Source organism: Leptonychotes weddellii, chromosome 3 (assembly GCF_054177405.1).
Source record: "Leptonychotes weddellii isolate Sample4059 chromosome 3, ASM5417740v2, whole genome shotgun sequence".
NCBI classification, from domain to species: domain Eukaryota; kingdom Metazoa; phylum Chordata; class Mammalia; order Carnivora; family Phocidae; genus Leptonychotes; species Leptonychotes weddellii.
This window is the reverse complement of record NC_138371.1, coordinates 107,066,746-107,090,391: the sequence shown is the minus strand read 5'-3', so window position 1 is coordinate 107,090,391 and position 23,646 is coordinate 107,066,746. Positions and strand designations below refer to the sequence as shown.

General features: G+C 41.7%; 1 protein-coding gene across 3 annotated transcripts in view; it reads right to left on the bottom strand.

Annotated features, from left to right (window-relative positions):
* The window catches only part of LOC102734599 (phospholipid-transporting ATPase IB), a 567,820-nt gene that overhangs the window by 290,501 nt on the left and 253,673 nt on the right, over positions 1–23,646 (bottom strand). For all 3 annotated transcript variants that reach the window (XM_081814745.1, XM_081814746.1, XM_081814748.1), the window contains exon 25: positions 8,677–8,849. In XM_081814745.1, coding sequence (XP_081670871.1) covers positions 8,677–8,849 — 173 coding nt within the window. The remainder of the gene's footprint in view (positions 1–8,676; positions 8,850–23,646) is intronic.

The window sequence follows — 23,646 nt, the reverse complement described above, 5'->3', positions numbered from 1 at the left end:
TGGGAGGGATGGGGTTGCTGGGGGATAGACACTGGGGAGGGTATACACTATGGTGAGCACTGTGAATTGTGCAAGACTGTTAAATCACAGATCTGTACCTCTGAAACAAATAATGCAATATTAGTTAAGAAAAAAAAAGAAGAAGAAGATAGTAGGAGGGGAAGAATGAAGGGGGGGAAATCGGAGGGGGAGACGAACCATGAGAGACGATGGACTCTGAAAAACAAACTGAGGGTTCTAGAGGGGAGGGGGGGTGGGAGGATGGGTTAGCCTGGTGATGGGTATTAAATAGGGCACGTTCTGCATGGAGCACTGGGTGTTATGCACAAACAATGAATCATGGAACACTACATCAAAAACTAATGATGTAATGTATGGTGATTAACATAACAATAAAAAAGTTTTTTTAAAAAGTCAAAAAAAAAAAAAAAAACTGATGTACAGGTTTTTGGATGCAGGCTAAGTGAGTCACCAGCTTAAGAGAGTCCAGAAAATGAGTATAGGAGTGAGCAAGCTATGGAAATGATATACCGTCAGTGTATAAAAATGCTGTGCTGACTTCTTTTCAGATTCTACTCCTATATGTATCCTGTCACAAAGTAATCTCTTAACTGCTCCCCCTTCTTAGTGAGGATAATAAACCCCAGACTTTGCTGACTAAATGGAGGAGAACACATTTGTCCCTGCAGGGAGTTAGCTACTGACCACAGCTCTCTCACTCCAAATCAAGTAACTTCACTTTCTTAGGTAAAGGGTACAAACACTTCTGCCAATTTCTACGTGGCTTGCTCTTGAATCCATCATTATTGTATGGAAATCATCAAATGTCTTTGCAAAGATTTAGCTATAAAAATCTTATTACAGTGATATTTATTTTTTAATTTATTATGTTATGTTAATCACCATACATTACATCATTAGTTTTTGATGTAGTGTTCCATGATTCATTGTTTGTGGATAACACCCAGTGCTCCATGCAATACATGCCCTCCCCAATACTCATCACCGGGCTAGCCCATCCCCCCACCCCCTCCCCTCTAGAACCCTCAGTTTGTTTCTCAGAGTCCATAGTCTCTCATGGTTTGTCTCCCCCTTCGATTCCCCCGCCTCATTTTTTACAGTGATATTTATAATAGTAAAAAAATAACCTGTTAACCCAAATATCCAACAACTAGGAATAGATTAATCATTGTGTTTTTAAATAACAGAATACTAGCAAGCTTTTTAAAAACATTTTATATTGCTATTTGACATAGAAACTAAACCTTTATAACCTTTTTTTTCAAGATTTATTTATTTGAGAGGCACCTGGGTGGCTCAGTTGTTAAGCGTCTGCCTTCGGCTCAGGTCATGATGGTCCTGGGATCAAGCTCCGCATCGGGGTCCCTGCTCCACGGGAAGCCTGCTTCTCCCTCTCCCACTCCCCCTGCTTATGTTCCCTCTCTCGCTGTGTCTCTCTCTGTCAAATAAATAAATGAAATCTTAAAAAAAAAAAATTTATTTATTTGAGAGAGAGCGAGCAAGAGCGTGAGCTCGAGTGGAGGGGATGGCAGAGGGAGAGAGAGAATCTCAAGCAGATTCCCTGCTGAGCATGGAGCCTGATGTGGGGCTTGATCCCATGACCCTAGCCCTAAGATCATGATCTGAGCCGAAATCAAGAGTCAGATGCTTAACTGGCTTAAATACCCAGGCTCCCCTATAACCTCTTTAAAGGTTTATACCCTTTTTCATTTCACATATTGTGAATAAGCTAACCCATTTCCAATAAAAAGTATTTTAACTGAAAGAGATCTAGATTTAAATACCAATTGTTAAGTCATGAACTCTAGTTGGTGGGATTGTGAATTCTGTTTTCTTTCTTCTTGCTTATCTGAATTTTCTAATTTTTTCTACAAGACATATAAGTCACTCTTAAAGTTAGAAAAATAAACCCAAAAAGTTTTTAGAAACATTCATTGTGTCCATTCTGTTTTCTTCGCTTGACTGTATTTCTATGATATTACAGTAGGTTCACACATGTTTATCTTTGAATCTGCCCTGAAAGACAGAACTCAAAACACATCCAAGAAAATAAATGATGTCTTCTGAAACCCTTCATTTGCACATCCAGTGGAAATCCCTGCTGTGGTGTTTTCCTCCCATTCCATCTCCTGCCCAGAGACAAACAGCCATAAATCATGTCTGCTAATATGGCAGCACTGGAGACAATGAGCATCACCTGTGTTTGCAGGGAACTGTGGCAGGGCCCTCAACCAACTTCCTCACAAGGGGAACCCTGATGATTCTTTGATGACTCTTTTCCTGACAATACATGTTAACTTTTAAAATTCCTGAATGTTCTCAAGAGGTCAAAGACAGCCCCCTCCTGCCCCCGCCATCCCAAGTCTTGTGCCTATAAAATTTATCTCCATTTTGAGAAAACTAAAGAACTTCAAAGAAAAAGGAAAAATGAGAAAACATGAAAGATGGTAGTTCCAAGGACACAGGGCAGAGAGAACAGAGAACCCCTTCTTGAACATAAAAATGGTTTACACATTTTCTACATGAATTCTTAGAGAAAGGCAGATCCTAGATGCTAAACAGGTTTAACCAAAATCTACAGTTTGAAAATAATTTAAAAGCAAAAACTTCATATAAAACTCAAGTACTAACAGTCATAAACACGTGACTATAAATTAGCTGCTGCAGCCTGGTACTGCTCCTATCTAGGATAAACTGATTACTAGGTGAGACAATGTAATTTTACTGAGGCCTTTGTTTCTTCATTTATACAAACAAAGACAATATTTACCAAGGATCAACAAATTAAGAGAGTGCAATTTCTGACTCAATGTAATAATTTACTCATATGATTTAGTCTCTTATAGGCTCCTTAAATACAAAATCATGCTTATTATGCTACCAAAAGGCTCTGGCAGCTGTGTGGTGCATGGTACCATCATCTGAGACAGTAAACTAATGGAGAAGACCAGAAGGAATGAGGAGGTGCTCAGATGAGGGCACTGTGACTAATTCAGTTTATACATTTTGAATTTAAGGTGTCAAAAGAATGTCAGCGCGAAAAAGTCTCAGATGCAGGTGGGGCTACAGATCTGTGGCTCATTTAATTGTCCTGGGAATCAGAGGGTTTTTTTGTTTCTTTCCACAAAGATTTCATTCAAATGAATGAAGCTTTCATTCAAACTTTCATTTTGTTCATTCAACAAACATTTCATTTACATGGATGAACTCTTTTACTCACTTGTTTTTTGTTTTTAAGATTTTATTTATGGGATACCTGGGTGGCTCAGTCGGTTAAGCATCTGCCTTCAGCTCAGGTCATGTCAGGATTAAGTCCCGCATCAGCATCAGGCTCCTTGCTCAGCGGGGAGTCTGCTTCTCCCTCTGTCTCTGCCCCCAACTCATACTCACTCTCTCTCTCACAAAAATAAATAAATAAATAAAATCTTTAAAAATTCTTTTTCATTTATTTATTTGAGAGAAAGAGAGAGCACAAGCAGGGGGAGTGGCAGAGGGAGAGGGAGAAGCAGGCTCCCCACATCACATAAAACTAGCCATTTTAAAGTATATCAGCTCAGTGGCATCTAGTATATTCACAATGTTGTGCAACCACCATCTTTATCTACTTCCAAATCATTTCCATCATCCCAGAAAGAAACCCTGTACTCATTAAACAGTCACTCCCCATTCCTCCTCCCTTAGCCCCTGGAAACCACTAATCTGCCTTCTGTCTGTATAGATTTACTTATTCTGATTATTTTATGAATGGAATAATTTAATATGTGATCTTTTGTGACAGCTTCTTTCACTACGTGTCTGAGCTTCATCCATCCAATATTGTAGCATGTGTGTCTGTGCTTTTTCCTCTTTGTGTCCAAATAATATCCCACTGTATGGATATACCACACTTTGTTTATCCATTCATCCATTAACGGACACTTGGGTTGTTTCTGCCTTTTTGCTGTTATGAATAGTGCTGCTATGAACATGAGCATGCAAGTATTTGTTTACCTGTTTTTAATTCTGTGGGTTATACACCTAGCAGTGGGATTGCTGGGTCATATGACAATCCCATATTTAAATTTTTGAAGAAAACAAATTGTTTAAGTTCTCTAGATGATTCAGTGTAAACCTAGAGTTGAGAATCACTAATGCAGAAGGTGAATGAAGCCATGGAGATAAATGGAATGCACCAGGGAGAAGATATGGGTGGGAATATGATAAGGCCAAAGGCAAAACCTTGGAAATATATTTCAAAGGTTGTTGAAAAGATCCCATAAGGAAGATACATATGTAGGAGGAAAAAGAAGTGTCACAGAAATAGATGAGAATCCAGTGGGGGGAGCCACTGACATCAGCTGCTGAGGAGGAATCAAGAAAGAAATTGAGAATCTGTCGCATGTGGTAAGATGGAGGTCAATGGAGTCTGGGGATGTGCTAGCTTCACTGAAGCCCTGCTTTCAAGGAGTTGAGGCCCACATGAGACGCAAAGTAGAAAAGAGGGGAGTACTGTAATACACACTCTTATTCACTATTCCATGACACCCAGGAACATACAGGACAGATATCAAGCCTACCACAAAAATGTTATTAGGTCAATCAGTTTATACCTCAACAAATAATGTGGCGCTGTCCCTGGCAGCTCCAGCAGTAAGCCAAGTAGAGTACAGACCTGTACCTGTTTTCCTGACCTTTTATGACCTTTCTAGGATTTTAACTACATGGAAAATATTTGGGTATAATAATATATAATTAGCTAAATTGTTTGAGTCTAACGTCAGCAAAATATTTAACAAATTCTTACATTATTTCCCCCATTTTCTGCCTAAAACATTTTAGCTTGAAAGTATTTATCAGTTTTTATAAAACATTCACCAGTCTCTGAATCAATATTGATGGCCAACAGAGCTTCATGATTTCACTTAAGTCATTTTCCAAAAGAAATTATTTTCTTCTATTATTAGAGAAAAGGGTAAACTTTACAATGATTGCATTTTAAAGATGAAAAGTGAGAATTAAGGTCAACCTTATGTTTGAAGTCACATTAAATTTAACTTAGGTTTAAATTCTCAATGAGTAGTAAGCAACATCTGAAGTACATGAGTGCTTTTATTAAAAAAAGAAAAAAGGTATGTGTTGATTTTTTTTTTTAAATCTTGAGTGTGAGACCAGCCAAGAAATGTCTCCTGGAGCGGTAAAGTAGTACACTATCCTAGATTCCTTTTTTCAATTAGTGCTTCTATTCTGTAGACAGTAACAGTATTTAATTTGAAATTTCCTCTTTCTGGGCCAATTCCAGTTTGAACTCCTTCCTGGGAAGCCTTTGAGTGTACAGCTTTATGTGACACACAAAGCCCTCTGAAAGCAGCCAAAGAAAGAAGGGGAAAAAGATGTTTTTCTTTAGTATCAAGCACCTGGCAAGCAAAGAACATGTTCCTGTAAAGCCTTGAAGGCATTCCTGCTCTCCCCGGAGAATCCAAACGGACTCGTTTGGATTTCCCTTTGAAAAACCCATGAAGTGAGAGCACGTTTGCTTTGATTTACAGTTTACCAGACTTTTCCATGTTGTTTCTTGTTGCTTGTTTCTGTTCACCAACAAGTCAGGTTGATGGCCTCTTGACCAACTCACAGTTGGCAGGGAAAGGGACTCCTTTACCATGACTTCTGGCCCTGGCCCTGGCCCTGGCCCACAACCTCGAATGCTGAGGACCTCACAGAAATCAGGGACCTACTCAGCAGCGTTATAACACAGACACAAAGAGGAAATTACGAGAAAAGAGCATTTCACCACAACTCCCCCCTTATTGCCATTTGCATGTCTCTGAGCTAAACTACCCAAATGGAACCCAGGAAAGAAAGCATAGTATCAGCTACTTAAAAAAGGGAACCACTGGATAGGGCACCAAAGCACAGGATGAAAGAATAAACAGATACATTGAACTTCATCAAAATTAAAATCTTTTGTGCTGTCAACAGTACTTTCAAGAAGATGAAAAGACAGCCAGTAGAATGGGAGAAAATATTTGTAAACCATATTTCTGATAAGATACTTGTATCCAGCATACATAAAGAACACTTACAATTCAATAATAAAAAGACAAACAATCCCATTTAAAAATGGACTTGAACAGACATTTCTCCAAAGAATATATACAAATGGGGGCACCTGGGTGGCTCAGTCAGTTAAGCGTCTGCCTTCAGCTCAGGTCATGATCTCAGGGTTCTGGGATGGAGCCCTAAGTCGGGCTCCTTGCTCAGTGGGGAGTCTGCTTCTCCCTCTCCCTCTGTGCGCTCTCGCACTCTCTCGCGCGCGCACGCTCTTTCTCAAGTAAATAAAATCTTTTTTAAAAAACGAATATATATAAAAGGCCAATAAGCACTTGAAAGGATGCTCAACATCATTAACCATCAGGGAAATGCAATCAAAACTATGAGATACCACTTTACAACCACTAGGCTAAACAATGAAAAAGATAATAATCAATGGATGGATGCGGACAAGCTAGAACACTCACAAACTGCTGGTGGGAATATAAAAGGGTGTAGCCACTTTGGAAACCAGTCTGACAGTTCTTCAAGAAATTAAACATAGACTTACCAGCTGACCCAGCATTTCTACTCCTCGGTATACACCCAAAAGAAATGAAAACAGATGTCCATACAAAAATTTGTACATGAATCCTCACAGCAGCATTACTCATAATGGTCGAAAAGTATAAACAATCCAAATGCTAACCAAGATGGATGACTAGCAATGGTATATCCATACCATTGGAATATTATTCAGCTGGGAAAAGGAATGAGGTACTGATATATTCCACAACATGGATGAACCTTGAAAACATTATGCTGAGTGAAGGGAATCAAAAAAAGACCACATCTTATATAACTGCATTCATATGAAATGTCCCTAATAGGTAAATCTGTACAGATAAGAAAGCAGATTTGTGGCTGTTTAGTACTGAGGGAGGTTAGGGGAGGGTAAAGGAAGATGGGGATTGATTAATAATAGATAATAGGGTTTCTTTTGGGGGTGATTAAAATATTCTAAAATTGGTTGTGGTGATGGTTACAAAACTCTCTGAATATACTAAAAGCCATTGAACTATACACTCCAAATGGGTGAATTATATGATATGTGAATTATATCTCAATAAAGTTGTTTAAAAAAAAAGAAAGGATGGGAGATCATCATAAAACCAGGAAGCATGGCCTTTCATTTCCAAATGCTCTGGTCATTCCTCACTATGTCAGGTCCCTTTCAGCTGCACCAAGTTTCCTGACTTAGAGGTAACACCAAGTTCTCATTCATTGTTTCAGACACATTTGAATTTTTCCTCCCCCACCACCCCGAGGTCCTTGAACATCCTACAACCACAGCACAACAGCTACATTCTCTACTACCATGGAGCCTCCACCAGCTGCCACCCCAGTTCTCCTTGGCCTTTGATGACCTGTTCCAAATTATGGAAAGGGATCAAGAGAGCAGGATAAAATGAGAGAGAACTATCATCATGTGAAGACAGTTCAGGGTTCTGAGTAGGGAGGTGTATTCATGGGGGAATGGCAACAAACTCTTTGGTCTCAGATAAGAACCACTGGGAGTGGGGAGCAAGGTTGGGGAGACAAGGGAGAGATTTTCCTAATAGCTTTCTCCCAGACTGGCCATCCCAAACATGAGAGGTCTGGGTAGAGAGGACTGGCAGATGATCTCACTAGGGACTTTTAGTAAGGCAGAAACAGCAAGACCATCTTGTCAATGTGACGACCATGATCGAATCCCCAACTGGGATTCTTAAAGGATTAATGCAGTGAGGAATTTAAAAGCATCCTGATAACTGACTTCTGACAAAATACCGAAGAAAACAATGTACAAAAACTGTGTAACCATAAAATATAAGAGCAAGCATAAATGAGATTATTAATCCAATGATACGGATTATGCCTTTAACCATGTACCAGGTACTGCCTACGCACAGTGTTTTCAGAAAAGGGAAGCTCTCCTCTCACCTTTCAAGTTGTTTCCTGCACAATCATGGTGGTGCTGCTCATCTTTCTAGTAGCTTATTTTCTTTATCATTCTGACTCTCAAATCTCTATCAGAACTGGACCTCACATGGCCAGTAGTCAGTGGAATGTAGCAACACCCACCCTCAAAAACCTTGCCAGCTTTCATGAAAAAACGAGAGTCCTTCACCTGAAACTAATATAACATTGTATGTTAAGTAGCTGGAATTAAAAACAAACAAAAAAAACGAACAAAGTTATCTGGTTAGATCCTAACACAAAAATTGGTATAGCATGGACCCAACCAAAGCTCCTTACTGACTGAATAGAAATATCCACTATATATCCCACAGGTCTTGGAAGTTGAGCTCAAATATCCAGAACCAAGGACCCACATACATAGGGCTCTTCTAACTTATTCTAGTTAATCTCCCAGGAGAGAGGCTCTGGTTCTTCTTTTATCTTCTCAGAAGACAATAAACAAACCTGTAAAAACCACTAACTGTTTTCCCCCAAATCTGTGAACGGACAGTTAAACTAGTATTTTTGTTGTGCTTGTTTTTTAAATGAAACTTTACCCCTATAATTTCTATGCACTGTCTTTTTTAATAAAAGCACAGGAGATAGCCATGTTGGAATGTGAACCACGCACAGCCTGCACATGCCTACCTGCAGCATATGACCGCTTTACAGGAGAGCGCCAAATCCAGGAAGCTTCTCCTGACTTCAAAGGAGAGCGCATACTTCAGGGTGTGGCCATCGATGATGAGGGCCACGTCATTCTCCTTGCCCAACAGATTCCCAAGGTCAGTGCAGTGCTGCGTAATGGCTGCCCTTGTTGCCTGAAACAAGATGGGGGGGGGGGGGTGTTATGTATTTATGTGTTCAATATATCAAAAACAGAACTTAAGAAAAAAATCAAAAGTTCCTTAAAGTGAGGACATGCCCATTCTAATGTAAAACATACAGAGTTTAATTTGATGTGGGTATATATACATGTACATTAAAATTCCATTGAACTGCCTGCTAGGTCTGTTTTATGGGTGAAAACATCCCCTTTAATGGTATTTACATTTGATATTTACAGTAACCTACTCTGGTTGCAGTCTAGGCTGAACCAGAGCATCCAAATTCTTCTCCATTGGAACTTTAATTGTTAAGGTTCTTCTGACTGTTTTTCTCCCTCCTCCTTTACACTACATATATATTATTCTTGGTGCCTCTAGAATAGGAAACTCCATATAAATGAAAGCGTGATGTTGTATTTTTGGGTTTTCTTTTCAAAAGATAAAGTTGCTAAAACTTAAATGGCAAACATTTCTCAGTTTGCACAGATAATCTTTAAAGCCTCCAAAAGGTATTAGGGGATATACACAAAAGATTAATTTCTATCCTCTGCTGAAATCTTCAAATTAAAATTTCTCCCCATGGGTCATTAGAAGAAGACACAAACTGGTCATTTTTTCATGTTACAGAAAATATCTAATCAAATTAAACATTTTAAAACAGTACTTTTTAAGACATCACTACCAGCCGAAATAAGTGCCTTGGTGTGATGTCTTAATCAGATGCAATTAAAGCACAGCATCTTTCTTTAGATTTAAAAAAAAAAGTATGTCTGACTTCCCAGTTGAATTTATGACTATGACTAGGATATCTGGTTCAAATATAAGAATGAAATTTTTAGCTCATAATAAAAAATATGGTTTAAGTTAATGAGGGGAGCACAAAAGTCTGCTGAAATTATCTGTCTGGACAAGTGTCCTTTGGCTATTAAACTACATTTACATATAATTTATCCACCTGATAACATAAATTACCATCTTAAAGAAATATGTCGAATGGACAGGAATCTTTCTACCTCTAGTTAAACTGAGGATCCGCTACCATCGCAAAGGGCGGCGCAAGTTCTCTTGTCTTACTGCTCCCTTTTCATTCTTGACAAGAGACTTGAGACGACACTTATCAGAAAGATGTATTTGAGGCATAACTGTGGTCTAGAGCCCCGTTCTGTGCTCAGATGGCTCAGGGTCTGGTCCCAACCCTCTACTTACTACCTCTGTGACCCTGGGCAAGTTACTTAGCCTCTTTAAACAGCAATTCTTTAGTGTAAAACAGCTAAGAATAGGTAACCTCATAGCACTTTTGTTACAAACAAATGAGCTAATTGGTGCCACCTGCTTAGCGCTGGGCTTGGCACATAATAAGCACTCAATGAAGCCCATTCTTCCTCTGGTTACTGTTTATGCACTAAGAATTTCCTACGTCCAGGAAAATACACAGTGGTACTGCTTCAGGCAGTGAATAAATGCCATCACTGACAATGCCTTCTTTGTCAAGGTAATAACAGAAGCATAATTGATAGAAGAGTGTCCTAAGAATAACAGTTGACTTTTAGCAAAAATAAAGGAAACTTCATACCTTTTCACTCTTCATTAGTTGCATAATTCTGAATCTCAAACAAAACATCTATGTTTACCCTGTCTGTGCAAACAGCCTGCCCTTTAGAATCTGGGTAGAAAAACTCCCACCCACTCAGGGAAATCCCGGTGTGGCAGCCTGGGTGCACTCACCGGGGAGCTCAGACAAGTCTGGGCAATTCCGAGGAGTGTGCTTGCCAGGGGTCGATGCGTGGTGGACAGAAAAACCTCTTGGGAAATATGCTACTCAAAGGGATGAGGCAAGCTCTGCAGATCTGGTCCGTGGCCAACATGCCAACACTGTCATGGAGGCACGGTCTAGCCCAGTGCCCTTTACTTCCATTGCCACCCCCTCCCCCTGGACTTACGGAGGAAAAGGTTGAAGAATACAAATCCCTGAGATAAGGAGACCCCTGTCTGCGGTGTTTTTGTAAGGGGGCACGTACAAATGAAGATACGCAGCGGTAGTAGTATTATAAGGGGTACTTTCTCCACGTGGGAGTATCTCTGGCCCACCCAGGAAGACAGACTGGACCCTCCTTCCTCAGCCCGAGTGCTGGCAGCTGACCACCTATCGGTGCGTGAGGCTCTGGGCCATGAGCAGGGAGGGTGCCCAGCAGTGGGATGGTAAATGGCAGAAAGGTGGTTACTGAGACATGTACAATCTTCCCCTTCCCCCCACAATCAGTCAATCCATTAACTGTGTAGGGAAGGACCTGAAAGGGAGCTGGAGTTTCAACAGCGACAGGCAGGGACACACAGTCACCCACGTGGCCCCTCTTCCTGAGGGCCTCCTAGGCCAGAGCCTGCAGTGGCCTGGGGAACACGGATGATACTAAGTTGAAATGTTTTCAGGTTGAACCACGCAAAGTGCTATGGACGGAATGTTTGTATCCCCTGAAAATTCAGGCATTGAAACCCTAATCCCCAGTGTGATGGTATTTGAAGGTGGGGGCCTTTGGGAGGTCATTAGGTCACAGGGGGGAAGCACTCACAATGAGATTAGTGCCCTTAACAAGAAGCTACAAGAGAGTTTCTTCCTTCTCTCCCTTTCTCTCTCCCCACCGCACCCCACTCTGCGCCTTCAGCCACAGGAGGACACAGCATGAAGGCAGCCAGTCCATAAACCAGGAAGAGGGCCATTGTCAGACAGTGGATCTGCGGGCACCTTGATCTTAGACTTCCCAGCCTTCAGAACCACGAGGAATGGATTTGTGTTGTGGAAGCCAGCCAGTCTATGGTATTTTTGGTATAGCAGACTGAGCAAAGACAACTCCTTGAGCCCACTGGTGATGCAGCACTACTACTCTTGGCATAATGGATATAGAGATGAAAAGGCATGGCTTGTGACCAAGACAACGCGAGGGCACACAGACTGAGCACGCAACAACTGCCCTCATGCTTATTGTCTAATAAAATGTAGTAACTGCACGACAGATACATGCGTAGTACCGAACATGGAAGAGAAGGCTGCTGGTACACGGACGGGATGGGAGGGCAGCACCCGGCGTCCTGGAGCAGGAGATGCCCATGGGAGTGAATGACGCCCCCGAGGCTGTGCCGAACTGCAGACTGTTAGAAACATGGCAGCTATGCTCTCCGGTTGTAGAGAGAGCACCAAACATTACTGTTACTATGTGGGCCATTCTGCCTTCCTGGTACATTTTGCATTACATTTTCCTTTCCTTTTTTTTTTTTTTTTTCAAGTTTTAATTTAAATTCCAGTTAGTTAACATACAGTGTAATATTAACTTCAGGCGTAGAACTGAGTGATTCATCACTTCCGTACAACAGCCGGTGCTCATCACATGCCCTCCTTAATCCCCATCACCCATTTCCCCCACCCCCCCACCTCCCCTCCAGCAGCCCTCAGTTCGTGCTCTATAATTATGAGTCTATTTTCTGGTTGATCCTTCTTTTCTTTGTATCTTACTCCTTTTGCTTGCGATGTTCTCTACTTCTCACCTCCGTTCCTACCTGAACCATCCTGTTCTCTTACTTCATCTGTGCAGAATCACACGTTTGCCTGTGAGACTGAACACCTTCCTTACCACTAAAACCTCTCCAGATGCATCCTCCTAACTCCACCCTTGACTTGTCTCCAGCCTCTACTTTGGTTTTAATTCCTCAGCTTCCAGTGCCCACTCAGCAATAATCTTTGATCAAACCCAGACTAGCTGGGTTCACTGCACATGTGTGGCAGAATATAGGTCCCTTCTGTGCAGTTCTCAAGCAAGCCAATCGAAGGTATTACTATCACAAACAGTTCCTTATTCTCAAATGGACTATGATTCAAAAGTCTATTTGTAAGTTAGTTATTGGGCACTTAGAATCTATTTTCCCAATGGAACGATGTTACAAATTGTGGTTGGATCCCAGGGCCTGTTAATGCCTATTTAGCCTAGTCGCTAAAATTTATACTGCAGTCTCTTATTTTAATAAAAAACCAATTACTGAAAGTTACAATGGACTTAGCTATTATGAGGGGCATAGGGAGTTGGTACCAGGAGTTTCATTCCCAGAAAGATACAGAACATTCCAAACTCCTTCATTAGAATTTGCCTATTAGGCATTAATATAAAAAAAAATCTATTTCCAGGTTTTCATATGTGTTCTACAATTTTATTTTCCTTCACAATTAAAAACACGCGCGATTTACAGCCAAAGTGAGCAAGTGCAACTATAGATTGTTCGCGTAGGCACGCCAATCACTCTCCTCTCCCTTGCTTGTGCTGTACTGGGAACCCTGCATTTCTTACCAGCAAACTCAGCACTTGCCTTTGATTTCCCAGCTTTTTAAACAAAATCATGTAAATGCCATAGACAGTGCCACCCTTGAGCTCGGAAAATGGCTGTCTGTCGGCTCACAGATCAGAGGTTCACCTGAAGTACAGTTGAAGTTCAACCTGCTCAACTTACGTGCAGATGGGATCCGCAAGATGGTTCTACTGTGAGTTACTCTGGATTTAATAAACTGGGAAAGATGAAGATTTCTAGAATCTGGATGCCTGTCTACCAATTTGCAGGTAGCAGGAATCTTTCCTCAAAATGAAACCATTCCAGCGACACTGAAATCTGTCAAGGCAGGTGACCCTCTCCCTCCACAAGCTTGGCAGTGTCATAAGGAATTTCTTAGACACTGAGCTAGCAGCAGCTGCCTCAGACCCCACTTTGATGTTCTGCAAATTCCAACGGGCTCAGAGCTGATGATGCTGAAAGCCGGACGGTTCAAGTTTCATGAGTGGCAATTCAGCCAAATCTTACTTCTCCTTCAGGAGCAAACTCCCTTCTCCTGAATTAACCTTGAGCTAATGAGTATCTAACCATAATGCCCATCCTCTAGACCATGGGTTCAAAATGGTTTTGCTGTTCTTCCATTCCAGCCAGCCATCTATTTTTCTTGTCCCTTACCAACCATCAGATGCGCCTTCTCTCACCACTATGTTCTACCATTCCTGTCATTCCCACTGCCCAGCCTCCCAGACCAGCCATGGCGGCATTCTCCTTATTCCGGCCACTTGATTTTTGTACTATCATTTTCCTTTCCAATACAATCACACCTGTTTCCTGACAGCATTAACACTCTCAATACTTTTGCACTTATAAACTCTAATGGACACAAAAGTTTGTAAAGCTAAAGACAAAGCACAAATCCGGCAAACCCATTATAGGCAAATAAAGGTGAAGGCTGAAAACAAGGTAATTCCTCATGGCCCCTACTGGCAGCTGTAGGGGCTGCTCTAGACATTGCTTTGTTCTAATCTATGAATATCTCTAAACTTAAGTTCATTAGAAAGAGGAATCTGTTAAATGTGTAATGTTTCAAGGATTTCCTGTGATACTAATAATTTCAAGCGAGATGGGATGCTATCTCACAGGCACGGAGCAAACATTCTTAAGAGATAATCTGACCTCTTGCCACCAAGCAGCCATGTACTTGTTTGGTACCTTCAGGTCACCTTTTACTGCCACCCCCATCAGGCACTCTCTACACTGGCTGTCTCCACCTCCCACAAAATGTTTCTATTTCTGATAAAAAAAATTGTTTATCTTCTCAGATTGCCAAGTTACTGAATTCTCAGTAACATAAAAGACTCTACAGAGTTATGTTTTTGTTAATTGTCTTGAGTTATAGTTATATAGTTATAGTTATATATAGTTATATATATATAGTTATATAGTTATATATACAATAAAGGTGAGCCATTTTAAGTGTACAATTCAATGAGTTTTGGAAAAGTTATATAGTTATATAGTTATATATACAATAAAGTTGAGACATTTTAAGTGTACAATTCAATGAGTTTTGGCAAAGATATGCAGTCACATAACCTCCTGCATAACCAAAACACAGAACATTTCCATTGCCTGAAAACATTCCTTCCTGCCATCCGGCATGCAATCCTATCCCGCTCCCCCCCCTCCCCGCCACCCAGAGCTGGCCCCTGGCAATCATCGATCCACTCTGTCACTATAGTTTTGCCTTTTCTAGAATGCCATATAAATAGAATCAGACTTTACAGTCTTTTCTGTCTGGCCTATTCCCTTAGCCTAAGGCTTTGAGATCTCTCAGGTGTTTCTGTGCTTATTAATTCCTTTCTGTTCCTGACTGGTAGTCCACTGTATGAATATACTACAATTTGCTTAATTCACTCACTCATTATCACATTTCTGGGTTGTTTCCAGTTTTAGGATATTATGAATAATTCTATAAATATTTATATACTGGTCTTTGTGTGGACATATGCTCCTATCTTTCCTGGGTAGACACCTAAGATTGGAATTACTCGGTCATGCCCCCAACAGACACGCAGAGCAAGGTACGTCTAACTTTACAGAGACGGTGAGGCTGTTTCCAACAGAAAGACATGGTTGTGGCATTTCGCTTTCTTACCAGTGCTGTGTGCACGCTTTGGCTGCTCCTCATCCTTGTCAACACTGGCAAACTGTCAGTCTTTTCAATTCCAGCCATCCCCACGGGTGTGCGGTGTTAGATTTGGTAGTTTGCATTTGCATTTCCCAAGTAACTAATGGTGTTGAGTATTTTCTAATGCTTACAAATTAAATGAATTTGTTTGCTGGGATTTTAAGACATACAGGTAAGCAAAATAAAATAATGCAGGTAGTATACGGGGGGGGGCATTCTTGTACAGGGTGATAACCACTGCGTACACAGGTGAGCCCCAAGAACCTCTCCTCAGGGGAGCTGTGATATCCTATTTTTCAACTTCTTTTTTTTTTTTTTTTAAAGATTTTATTTATTTATCTGAGAGAGAGAGAATGAGAGACAGAGAGCACAAGAGGGAAGAGGGCAGAGGGGGAAGCAGACCCCCCACCGAGCAGGGAGCCCCATGCGGGACTCGATCCCGGGACTCCAGGACCATGACCTGAGCCGAAGGCAGTCGCTTAACCAACTGAGCCACCCAGGCGCCCCATATTTTTCAACTTCTTTTTAACATCTCATATCTCTAAAAGATCTACGCTTTCCTGAAAAGGCATCCCAGCAGTGTGAGAAGAGCGATTCAGGAGGTGGGGGATATGGAAGAAAACTGGCAGCAGCTGTTAATGAGCAAGTATCATTTATTGGAAAAAAAGAAAAGAGAGAGAGAGAGAGAGACTATTTATTCACATAGCCTTCAGAGCCTAGAAAAAGTCTGAAAACATGCAATCACTATTATCTATTGAAAGACAATCTAACAGTTGTGACTGAGCTCAAGTCATTAAGGTCAAAAAATTCCCTGAAAATATGTACTTTCCTTTTCATGAAGGATATTAAATAGCAAAGCTACTAGGCTTACTTTATTTTCTTTCCTAAAAAACTAGATTTTTATTGTAGCACTAGGAATCCTCTTACATGCTAAACAAATATATTCTTGAATAGCTGTATACAAGATCTCAAAAATAATTTATATGCTTTAAGAAGCATTGCTATTCCAATCTTGACTGTGAATCTTTTTTTTTCTTTTGCAATTTTTTAAAAATGTGGAATTCTTAAAGTGGATAACCCTTTTTCTCTAAGAAAATGATTTTGCAGTGCGACCCTCCTGCAAGAAGAAAGCAAAATCAACATTTTTAAGTGATCAGTCGGCTGCTGTATAAAATGACCCTCTGTAATTCCACGGAACAGTTGCTGGTCACACATTTGTCCAGACTGGATCTCTGGGAGTCACCGTATACTTCAGAGGCACAAGGAATTACAGCCACAGTTGATACCACACTAACTAGGAATAATGTGACTGTGAACATAACCACTTTAGCTTAATTAATTTTCTGACCTTTTAGGATTTAAATTTTTAACTTTGGACATATCAATGAGATAGCCACTGCACTATTTTTAAAATCTGCTTGGTTGGGCGCCTGGGTGGCTCAGTCGGTTAAGCGACTGCCTTCGGCTCAGGTCATGATCCTGGAGTCCCGGGATCGAGTCCCGCATCGGGCTCCCTGCTCGGTGGGGAGTCTGCTTCTCCCTCTGACCCTCCCCCCTCTCATGTGCTCTCTCTTTCATTCTCTCTCTCTCAAATAAATAAAATCTTTAAAAAAAAAAAAAATCTGCTTGGTTCCTGGAGTTATTACCAAGTGCCCAGACCAAACACAATGGTGACCAAGTTTATAAATTTAAAAAGAAACAACAGCAGAAAATAATCTCTAGACAATTAAAATTTGCAGAGTGTTTTTAACAAACTACGTGATTAGGTATGTCAGATAAACTTTAGCAAAGGAATGTAGAACGCTACTGATCTCACACAGAAAGATAAACTACCAGCTGCAAACCAAAGATCTACATTTGGCTCACAGTGACAAATGCTGGTATCTGTTATGTCAGCATAGAAAGCATAGCATAAGTAATGCAAAGTCATTTCAATTCCTGAACTACTTATTTGCTTAATGATAAAACCAGTTTCTTAAAAAACATGCTCACTTTTTGAACAACCCCTTACAGATGCCATGTAAAAAAAAATGAACATAATAATCTTAATTAGTTAATCTCCTGCCCTTAGGGACTTAAAGTTTTAACTTTAATATTTCAATAATACAGCCACTGCACTTACTCCTAAAGTCTTCTTGACTCTTAGAGGAATTAAAATGTGCCCAGACTGTGTTTAACTTCTGCAAACAACAAATGAAAACAGTAAAAAAAAAAAAAAAAGTTCTAGGGGCACATGGGTGGCTCAGGCAGTCAAGCATCTGCTTTTGGCTCAGGTCATGATCCAGGGTCCTGGGATCAAGCCCCACATAGGGCTCCCTGCTCAGTGGAAAGCCTACTTCTCCCTCTCCCACTGCCCCTGCTTGTGTTCCCTCTCTCGCTGTGTCTCTCTCTGTCAAATAAATAAATAAAACCTTAAAAAAAAAAAAAGTTCTAAAAGAGACAGTGAAGGCAGATCATTAAAAAAAAAAAAAATCCCAAATCCATGTGTGGCAGCTGCAGGCTGTGTGAGGGAGTAACAGGGCATAGGGAAGGTTGTAGCCACGTGAAGAAAATGTGATCTTGGGCTCCCCACTAGTACCTACTGAAGCAAAAAGACTGCACACGAAGGGCTGAGACTGGCCACCACCCACAGCTCCCAGGCTGCAGCTGAGCCACCATAGGCAGGTTCCGGAAAGCACCTGCCAGTGGGACCTCCTCAATTTTCCTTGAATCAGTAGGAGTTGGGGGTACAGAGAGAGTTATGTGAGAGGAAAAGAACACCTGTATACAAATCCTCTGCTATGTTAGGAAAAAACTTCATGTTTATGTGGAACACCATTAGCACATTTAAAACTGGGAATACTTTCTAAATGACAGTCTCTAGTCGGTAAAGCCAGTGGCATACGTTATTATATAGATACAGATTTTAAAAATAAAACCAAATAAATAAGCAAAAAGTGTAGAAAAAGTTCCATTTCCACCGGAGACCACCACACTGATGGATGTGCAAGGAGGAACTCTCAGCACATACAACCAGCCAGAAGGCTCCCCCAAATGTGCAGAATCCATAACCAACTAGGGTAGGTGAGGGCAGGCTCAGGGGTCAGGCTAGAATGCACCTCACCATTCTCTTCTCTACACAGACTGGCAAGGACTCAAGGTTACGGAGATAGAGGTTTACATCAAAATATAGAGCCAAAAAAAAAAAAAAAAAAGTGCTTTACTTAACCTTTAGCCATTAAGAGCCTATTATGTGCAGAGGTTTCTAGGGGTGGAGAGGCCCCCAGGGAAGGAAAGAGCGACAGGGAGGAGGGCACACAAGAGCCCGAGGCCTGGCACACAGTAGGTGCTGATGCCCCCCCCCGGAAGGCGTGAGGAAGCCCAGGCACAGCTTGGAAGGTGCTGGGGGTGGGGAGGCTGGGCGGACAGCAGACAGAACAGGAAGCATTTGCACGTCCTGCCAGAGCTCACAGGGAGCCAGCAGAAGCTTCCACGTATACAAATACCGCACTCAGATGTTCGTATGTGGAAGCTCACCCACCAACAGCAGAGATGATGAACTGGACAGGGAAACAGACCAGCAAGAAGCCTTCAGATGATGAGAGTCTACCCTTTGACTGGGACAAGAGAGACAAAACCAAGAAACGCATTTCAGAAGAAGGAGATGCAGCGCCTGGTGAGCGGTCAGAGGGTGAGGGAGGGTACGGGGCGGGGGGGATAAGTGGTGTTGGGTCTGGGAGGTAAGGGAGGCCAGTTGCTGGGAAAGGGACAGAGGAGGACTGGGGGAGGGGCAGGAGCCTGTGTTTGGGGGGTCAGAAGAGATTTCATTTTGACTTTGTGTACAGAGAGTTGGCTCTGTGGTTCAAGAGCAACCTAACCATTCCCTGCGAGACTAGTGAGGGACAGTAGGGGATTAGGGGCCCCGGACCACCCGGCACTGCTCTCTAGGGACACTGCTCCTCAGAAGTCCCTCCGCCTCCTGCGCCCCCATCAATGTCTGCAGAGCTCTGAGTGAACATCCGGCAGCCATCCCTTGTCCTTTGTGGATCATATAACCTCTCAATCAATGCTGCTTAAAGAATGGAAAAAGAAACCATTTGGGTAGTTTCCTTACCACTCCCTCTGGGTGAAAAAAGCAAACAAACAAATCACTCAGCATACAGCAGGTGCTGAGAAAATGCTTGCCACCCCTTGTTTGGGGAGTATTTGCTGCTTCCTGAACTCCTGACCCTGGCCAGAACAATCGCTCACTGTCTGTGGTGAGTCATCTCTTCTCTGCTTCTGCTGGTCCCTTCTGCACATCACTGCACTCGCCTTGTGACAAGGTCTTTCTATTCATATTTTGTAAAGTGTCTGAGGCCTCAGCGTGGTGGACCACTCACACAGTAAGTAGCCGTGGGACGCCAACAGCGAGGATGCAACCATGCACGGAATGGCAAAGGCCCTTTCTCAAGCAGCTTACGTGTTAGTGAGGAGACAGGCAGGAAGCAAAGAGACACCCAACACGTGCTGTGTGGTATGTGCCGTGGAGGAAAGGCAGGTAGGGTTTAGCAGGAGTCCATCAGGAACTGGACAGGACAGCTCTCAGACAGGAAGACCAAGACTGGCTTTCGGGCAGAAGTATTAACAGTTTATGCTTAAGCGGACAAAAGGTCCCAACGGTCAATTTGAGCGGCCAGGAAATAAAATCAATAGGTTGAGTTTAGGTAATTCATCCCATATTTTTAAAAAAAACTTTTGAAGCCAAAATTGAAAAGCCAGGTGATTTCACATGAAAACTGTGATACCCAGCTTCTCTTAAAAAATTACAGTACCTGGGAACGTCAGACCCGTGTTCATGCAAAGCAACACCCAGCTACCCCTAACAAATACATGCTGGCCATAGCGACCCTATCCTCTCGCCCGTACTGGAATGCCAAGCATCACTGGTCACCGGGTATGTGCTGCTCTGTGGTCCTGACCCCCCGATCCATTAAAAGTGGGGAAAAAAATTACTAGGGCAGGCCAGAGCTTCCTGGTGAGGGGGACACAGAGCTCCGTTTGCATTCCCACCATGTCCCTGACCCTGCGGGTCTGTGCCATAGCCTCCCAGCTTGGTGAGCGCAGTGTTCCTAAATTTCTAATGGGACACAAATCGGAGTCCCACCAGGGCTCTACCCAGATTCTCATTAGGGTTGTCATGGACTGTTGCTAATACAGGCATGGTGCCAGACCCTTTATTTTACCTAGCTGATGAAGGTTCAGTCCCTAAAATTAAACTCCTAATACTGAGAAAACATACAGATGCCCAGATTTAAGACCCAAAAGCTATCCAGAGGAATGAGGATTTCCTGAAGCTTCTTAAATTGCTTTCTGTAGAGATTTCACCTTTAACGCGCACACACACACACACACACAAACACACAATTTTCCAGATGGCTAGCATTTCTATAGGGAAAAATAAGTGTCAGCTTTAGTACTGAAAATGTTGAATAAGATGGCATATTGGATGGAGTTAATAACTTCGAATGTACCTATGAGAACCTTTCTTCATATACACATTTTTGGGCTCCTAAGCCTTAGTGCTAAATGCTTGAGGGAAGAAATGAAAAGTTATTGAGGAAAAAAATACATATATATACACACGCACCTATATATACATACACATACACACACTATATATTTGACATACCAGAGAAAAGGCATAAAATATACAAAATATTTATTATAAAATATATATTATATACTATACCAAATATGTGAATATGTGTATACACCTATATATATAATACATATATATATATGTGCATGTGTATAATATAAAACAGAAGCCACTTTTGTGAACCTTAATAAATGATACTCAATTCTACAAACTCTTTGCTGTTATATGCAGGTGATATTCAAAGTCCTGGGGACAAAAAGATGGAGAACCCCCTTGCCTTCCACCCCAGGCACACATGAACGAAAACCAGGCTAAGTACTATTATGGAGGACTGTGAAGAAAAGAACAATAATGTACAAGATGGAGAGCAGGGAAAACTACCAAAAAGCTTAGCGGAGATTAGGGATGGACCAAAGGGCACTCTGTCAAAGAAGACAACTCTGAAAATTAAAAAAAAAAAAAAAAAAAAAAAGGACAACTGCAAAAGAACTGCAGCTTGACAATTGTTCTCACCTGTCGGTGTATGTAAGAGGAACACCTAGAGACGCTCAGGACAGCTGGGCTGGGGCCAAGGGGGAAATCCTGCATTAAGAAAGCTGAATTTCTGAATCCTATAAGAAAAATGATTCAGGGCTCAGTCCAAGGACCTTTCCTACCTGTATCTCTGGGGATCTCAGCTGGTCTTATGTCCTTAAATATGTTAGACTCACAAATGTGTATCTCCAGGTAGAACCTCCCCTCCAAATTCCAAACCCGAATATTCACCACCTAAGTTGGTGTCTCCAGTTGGTTGTCTTATAAGGCACTGCAAACATATCATCACTGGCATCTTGGTGTTACTCAAACATGCCCTCCTGCTACCTTCCAGCCCTTAATACTGGAATGCTTAGCGGAAGCAATAGATTTCCAGTGGCTCCTCCCCTCTTCCCGATGAGATCCTTCTCAGTGACCCTACTTAAAATCACACTCCCCTGGGCACACAAATTTCCCCCTCCTGCTTTATTTCCCTCAGGGCACTTATATGTCCAAATCTTTCTTGAGGAAAAGGCCACGGGGAGCTGGGGGACAAGTTCAGACACCATGCCAACACCCACATCTATGGTAAGGCCTGCACTGACGAAGCGACAGGATTGAAGACTTTTCAGGGGTAGAATGTACAGGGTTCAGTAACAGCGTGAGGGCCGCGGGTGGGGGCTAGTAATATGGGCAAAGCTTGACAACCTTCATGGAGATGGACAAGGCCAGAGGGATGAGGGAAGGGGAGGTAGAGGAAGGGTAGACACAGCAGTTCAATTTCTGAGCATATTAATTAAATAAGGCACATTAACATATGCATTAATATATCCTTCTCGATACAGCTCAAAGCCTAATAAACTCCTCCAAAACAACTGCTAAGGTAAGTTACTCCTAAATTTCATAAGCCCAAAGACTCACAAGGGCTCAAAGTCACTAGGTATAAAGGTTACAGGTAACACTCCATCCTCCAGAACAAAAAAAAATTACAAACACCAGAAAAATGTGGGAAATGGTGATTTGCAGACCAGAGTGTCCCTAGTGCTTGAAACTATGCAGAGAATAAAAAAAAGAAGTGGCTCTGTTCTCCAGACTTACATTTAATAGGTTCTAAATCCAGCACAGATTTGACCTTTGCTTTAAATAGATTTTCTTGGAGAGGAGGGAAGAAAACATTGATTCATCCGAGACTCCTGAACGACCTACTGTTCACATTACTTGAAATAAAGTCTGCTTTAAATCAGAATTCTTGAGACACAGAAATAAATATACCAAAAGGTTTCTAATTCTATGCTTTCGCCAGCTGATTATTTTCATTCACAACAGTGGACGAACTTGATATGGTCTTTCCAGAAGAAGGCCCATGGCCACAGAGAGAGCACACAGAGGAATCAATCAGATCAATGCCATCCGGGCTCAGACTTCAGCTTGACTTGCGATCAACACTTGCAATAGAACAAATACGAGAAGTATGTGAAATGGAGATGAATTTTCGGGGGTTTCTAAAGCCCATGTTAATTTAGCAACATTTGAGGAGTAAGGGAAACCTAGGAGCAAAAATGTTTCCAGTGAGACTGAAAAAGGTTAAACCAGAATCATTCAATACCAGGATTGTTCACTCAGGAAACCAGAAACATGAAAGCTTTCCCACTCTGCTAAACTCAGTCATCAAGATCAATGCCACAGACTTAAGGGCTAATTAGGCAGTTAATATATAATCCTGGCCCTAAACCTTCTTAATCTATTTGTTAGCAAATCTGAGTGTTTCCTTGCTCATTTGAAGCCATTGCCAGAAGACAGTTGGAGAGACAAAACACAAATCTACATCAAACAGAGGTATGCCTTACTACCTATTTGCTTCTGTTTGAGGAAGAATTTGAAAATGTGCTTTGGGTACCAGGTAGATAAATGACCTCAGGGCACCAGACAGATAATAAAGGTACATCAGCAACATTAAGGAGTGGTGGGGTCTGTAGCCAACGGGGAAGTGTCTGTCCCACCTACCAATATTCACAGTGCTATCCAAGCTCAACACTACTGTAGGCTGCATTTGGCCCACCGACTATCAATTTGACACAAAATTCAAGCATGATCAGAGACTCACAATTTAAAGAGGAAATGATGATTCATATGGCATTTTCCCAAAATGGTGACCATTT